General features: G+C 35.3%; 2 protein-coding genes across 2 annotated transcripts in view; one reads left to right on the top strand and one right to left on the bottom strand.

Moving 5' to 3' along the window:
* gdpd5a (glycerophosphodiester phosphodiesterase domain containing 5a) overlaps window positions 1–4,827 on the top strand; it is a gene marked incomplete in the record, with an annotated part of 94,726 nt that overhangs the window by 5,133 nt on the left and 84,766 nt on the right.
* Window positions 1–4,827, bottom strand: part of serpinh1a (serpin peptidase inhibitor, clade H (heat shock protein 47), member 1a) — a 12,871-nt gene that overhangs the window by 6,867 nt on the left and 1,177 nt on the right. Inside the window, exons 2-3 of the mRNA XM_014021139.1 lie at window positions 1,989–2,592; window positions 1,203–1,301 (exon numbers count right to left, since the gene is read on the bottom strand). Of these exons, the coding sequence (XP_013876593.1) occupies window positions 1,203–1,301; window positions 1,989–2,571 (682 nt within the window). The 5' untranslated portion in view covers window positions 2,572–2,592. The remainder of the gene's footprint in view (window positions 1–1,202; window positions 1,302–1,988; window positions 2,593–4,827) is intronic.

Genomic DNA, 4,827 nt, shown 5'->3' with positions numbered 1-4,827 from the left:
GAACATGAACGATACATGTAGAGATGTAGGAACATGAATGATACATGTAGGAACATGAATGATACATGTAGGAACATGAACGATACATGTAGAGATGTAGGAACATGAATGATACATGTAGGAACATGAATGATACATGTAGGAACATGAATGATACATGTAGGAACATGAATGATACATGTAGGAACAAGTAGAAACATTTAGGAACATGTAGAAACATGTAGGAACATGTTGAAACATAGGAACATGTAGGAACATGAATGATACATGTAGGAACATGTTGAAACATAGGAACATGTAGGAACATGAACGATACATGTAGAGATGTAGGAACATGAATGATACATGTAGGAACATGAATGATACATGTAGGAACATGAACGATACATGTAGAGATGTAGGAACATGAATGATACATGTAGGAACATGAATGATACATGTAGGAACATGAACGATACATGTAGAGATGTAGGAACATGAATGATACATGTAGGAACATGAATGATACATGTAGGAACAAGTAGAAACATTTAGGAACATGTAGAAACATGTAGGAACATGAATGATACATGTAGGAACATGTAGGAACATGAATGATACATGTAGGAACATGTAGGAACATGAATGATACATGTAGGAACATGAATGATACATGTAGGAACATGAATGATACATGTAGCAACATGTTGAAACATAGGAACATGTAGGAACATGAATGATACATGTAGGAACATGTAGGAACACGAATGATACATGTAGGAACAAGTAGAAACATTTAGGAACATGTAGAAACATGTAGGAACATGAATGATACATGTAGGAACTTGAATGTTACATGTAGGAACATGTAGAAACATGTAGGAACATGAATGATACATGTAGGAACATGAATGATACATGTAGAAACATGAATGAAGCATGTAGAGACGTAGGAACATAGGGACACATACAGACAAACGAGACAAACAACCATTCACTYTCTCAGCTGTATAGACTAGACTAGAGTTTAAATAAGGCTGAGTTTTATTTTGCTGTTAGGTTGTCAATCCTCTAAATTAAACCATGTCTCCAAATTCAGATTGTTTAAAAATATTAGATCTAGATATTAATTGTTCATAACCTTTCCGCAGAACCCCACTTTAAAATCTCTGTACTGTCACTTATTGTCCTGTGGGTTTAGGTTACTGAGCTGCATGCAGTACCTGTGCGGTGCATCATCTGTAGGGAGATGGTGTGGCTGCCAGAGACCAGAAATCCACGGTCGTCCACCATTTTGTGATGAAACTGTTCATTCCAGTGGGCTGTGGAAAAATATAAACACCTTTACAAATAAAATGTTCAATTTAAATCAGCAGAACAGAAGCTAATATTAGCTAAACTCTAGCCAGAAGTAGCAAAACAGAATCCTTGTGTGGTATTGCATTTTTCTTTTTAAAGGAAGCACGACCCCTGCTGGTTGCCGCATGACCTGTTCTCCCATGTTTTGTCTTGTGTGTCTTCTTGAATGAGTGTTCTTAAATGTAATTTCATTGTGCTCCGTACAATGACAATAAAGGCATCATCAAAGTAATAGCCAACAGCTAAAAGTGTCTGAACAAAGGTTAAAATGTAATTGTATAAAAAGGCCAGCAAAAAGCAGCAAAGAAGTAAAACAATAGAGCAATTTTTTAAAGAAAGTTTTTGAAGAAACTGAAGAGATCAAGGTATCTATCACAAGAAAATAAAGAGAAAATGTTTTGAAAAGTATGAATGTTTATGTAATGATACATGTATATTTATATAACTAAATCTCAGCTCATTATTCCTGATGGAAGTCAATATTTTCACATGGTTCACATTGCAGAAAGTAGGAAAAAGGAGTAGTTTGATTGCAAAACACTTCAGAGAGAAACTATAATGAGTAAAACACTAATATGAATGCTGACTCAGCACCTTCCTATGTTTTAAAAACAGTTTAATTTTAAGATTAGACATATTTCTAGACTTACGTTTGAAAAACATAGCATTGATGATCATGGCCCCATCAGTCTCCACATCCTTGGTGACCTCATGCAGTCTGCCCTCTGTGGATTTGGTCGCCCACTCGTTGATGGACTTAACGGCACTCTTCTTATCGCTGACGTTTAACTTGGAATGATCGCATTTATAATGAGCTTTGCTGCTCTTTATAAAACCATCCACAAAGGTGACGGAGCTGGGTCCGTACAGGCGGTTGCTAATCTTCCAGGTGACGTTGCGGGTCTTCGGGTCGCTGACCTCGGTCAGGAGCTCAGTCAGACCCGAGTGCAGCTGCTCGTCTTTAACTTTGGCTGCGCTCAGGATGCTCTTCGCCTGGGAGGCAGTGGAGCCCTTTCCCCCGAGAGCCAGCAGACCCAGAGAGGAGGCCACCACCACAGGGGAAATGAGAATGTTCTCAACACTTTTGTCCTTTGCCAAATTCTGGTAGAGACTAAAAGCCAGGCTGGTGCTGCCGTCAGCCAGGATGGTGGTCAGGTTACTCAGGACTTTGACTGCTGTTGCTGAAGCTGCTGTGGCCAGAAGAAGCAGCCATGCCAGCTTTGTTATCCACATGATGAAATGGTCTAAAGAAAACTATGAAATATATCAAATCAAACATTAAAGTTATGTAGCAACAGAATAAAAACAATCTCTTTAACTTAAAGGGGCAATATCATGTAAAATCAACTTTTTTGAGTTTTATATCATGTTATAATGTTATACTCTCATAAAAAACATGTCCAAAGCCTTGCTCTGACTCATTCATGCATGTTTGAGAAATCCCGCAGCAAGGCGTTTAGAAGAGGAAGTGATGAGAAGATAAGTTTATTTTCTATTTAAACATAAAAACAGCATTTTAATAACAGCTAAAGGTGACATAGATACTTTATTATGGTATAGTATTTAAATCTATGCCTGAAAAACACATAATGTTGCCCCTTTAAAAGTTTAGCTCATACATATCTGACATAACAAACCCGGAAGTTGTATTACTTCACACCATGAAAAACAAATCTCACCAAGAAAAAAAGTTTAATGAATAAAGGCCTTTAATTCTCTGAAGGATTACATGCTGTCACTACCATTCATGCCAGAGTTTTAGGATATTAATATCTTGTTCAAACCTTGTCCAAAACCTTTCTGCACAATCTAATGCAATGTACACTTTTGTTTTTGCTCCCATTTTTCACAAGCTGATCAAGATCTAAGACTTTTTCTATGGACACAATAGACCTTCCTCAAATACTGGGTTGTTCGGATAGTTTTTTTCTTGATGGTACTAATAAGGATGAAATAATGAATATGGTAAAACATATATCAAATAAATAAATCTAAGGATTGGATGAACATGGATATGACATTTGTAAAGGAGATAATGAGTTATGTTGTTGAGCCTTTTACATACATATGTAATCGATCATTTTCTACAGGAATGTTCCCTAATGGCATGAAAATAGCGAAGGTTATTCCACTTCATAAGAAGGGTGTAAAAGACATGTTTACCAATTATCGACCAATATCATTGTTACCCCAGTTTTCAAAAGTTCTAGAAAAGTTGTTTGTAATTATATTGGATCAATTTATCGAAAAACTAAATATTTTGAGTAGAAACCAATATGGTTTCAGAACTGGACACTCAACATCAATGGTTCTCATGGACCTGATAGAAGAAGTAACTACAGCTATTTGATCAGAAACAATATTGTGTTAGTATTTTTGTTCACTTAAAAAAAAGCTTTCGATACTATTGATCATTGCATTTCACTTGATAAATTGAGTAAATATGGCATAAGAGGACCAGTGTTGAAGTGGGTGTCTAGTTATTTAATAAACAGGAAGCAATTTGTTCAAATAGAGGATGAAAGATCAAATTTTGGTAATGTTATATGTGGGGTCCCGCAGGGCTCCGTACTTGGACTAAAGTTGTTTCTTTTATATATTAATGATCTGGTAAACGTTTCGGAGTTGTTTAAATGTGTTATGTTCGCCGATGATACTACTTTTTTTTCTGGAAAGAATTTGGAGCATATGTTGGATGTGATGCAAGCAGAGTTTGTGAAAATACAGACTTGGTTTGGACTAAAAAAATTGTCATTGAATTTGGAAAAAACGAACCATATGATATTTAGTAAAAAAATAAATAATGGGTGATGCTTCATTTAAGGTTGATGGAAATAACATTTGTAGAGTGAGCGAAGTAAAATTTCTGGGTGTAATCATAGAAGATAAGTTAACGTGGAGGCCTCATATAAATTATTTGAGGTCTAACATAGCGAGATCAATTGCTGTACTTTATAAGGCTGAGGAGTTATTTAATAACGAAGCATTACTTATATTGTATAATGCCATAATATTTCCACATTTAATTTACTGTATTGAGGTCTGGGGAAGGCATGTAAAACACTTACAAATTCATTTTTTGTTTTACAGAAAAGCGCCATAAGAATCATTGCTAGAAAACATTATAGTCATCCATCCAACATATTGTTTCATCAATTTAAGTTATTAAAGTTTAATGAACTGGTTGATTATGGTATTCTACGGATTATGTACAGAGCTCACACAAATTCTTTACCTCTGAACATTCAAATCACATTTTATTAAGAGAGTCAGTAATTATAATCTTAAAGGTTTGGAGATGTTTGTAAAGCCTAAAGTTAGAACAAGTTTGAAGGACCGCTGCACGTCGGTGCAGGGAATTAAATGGTGGAATGCTTTGATCACTGTAAAGATGTTTAATCTATGTCTTCATTTAAGAAAATTGTTAAGGTTGATTTATTGAGAGTATATTATATTATATAATACATTTTCAGTTGACTAGTGTTAAAT

This window comes from Austrofundulus limnaeus, unplaced genomic scaffold, assembly GCF_001266775.1.
Source record: "Austrofundulus limnaeus strain Quisiro unplaced genomic scaffold, Austrofundulus_limnaeus-1.0 Scaffold279, whole genome shotgun sequence".
Classification (NCBI taxonomy): domain Eukaryota; kingdom Metazoa; phylum Chordata; class Actinopteri; order Cyprinodontiformes; family Rivulidae; genus Austrofundulus; species Austrofundulus limnaeus.
This window is presented reverse-complemented; position numbering and strand designations above follow the sequence as displayed.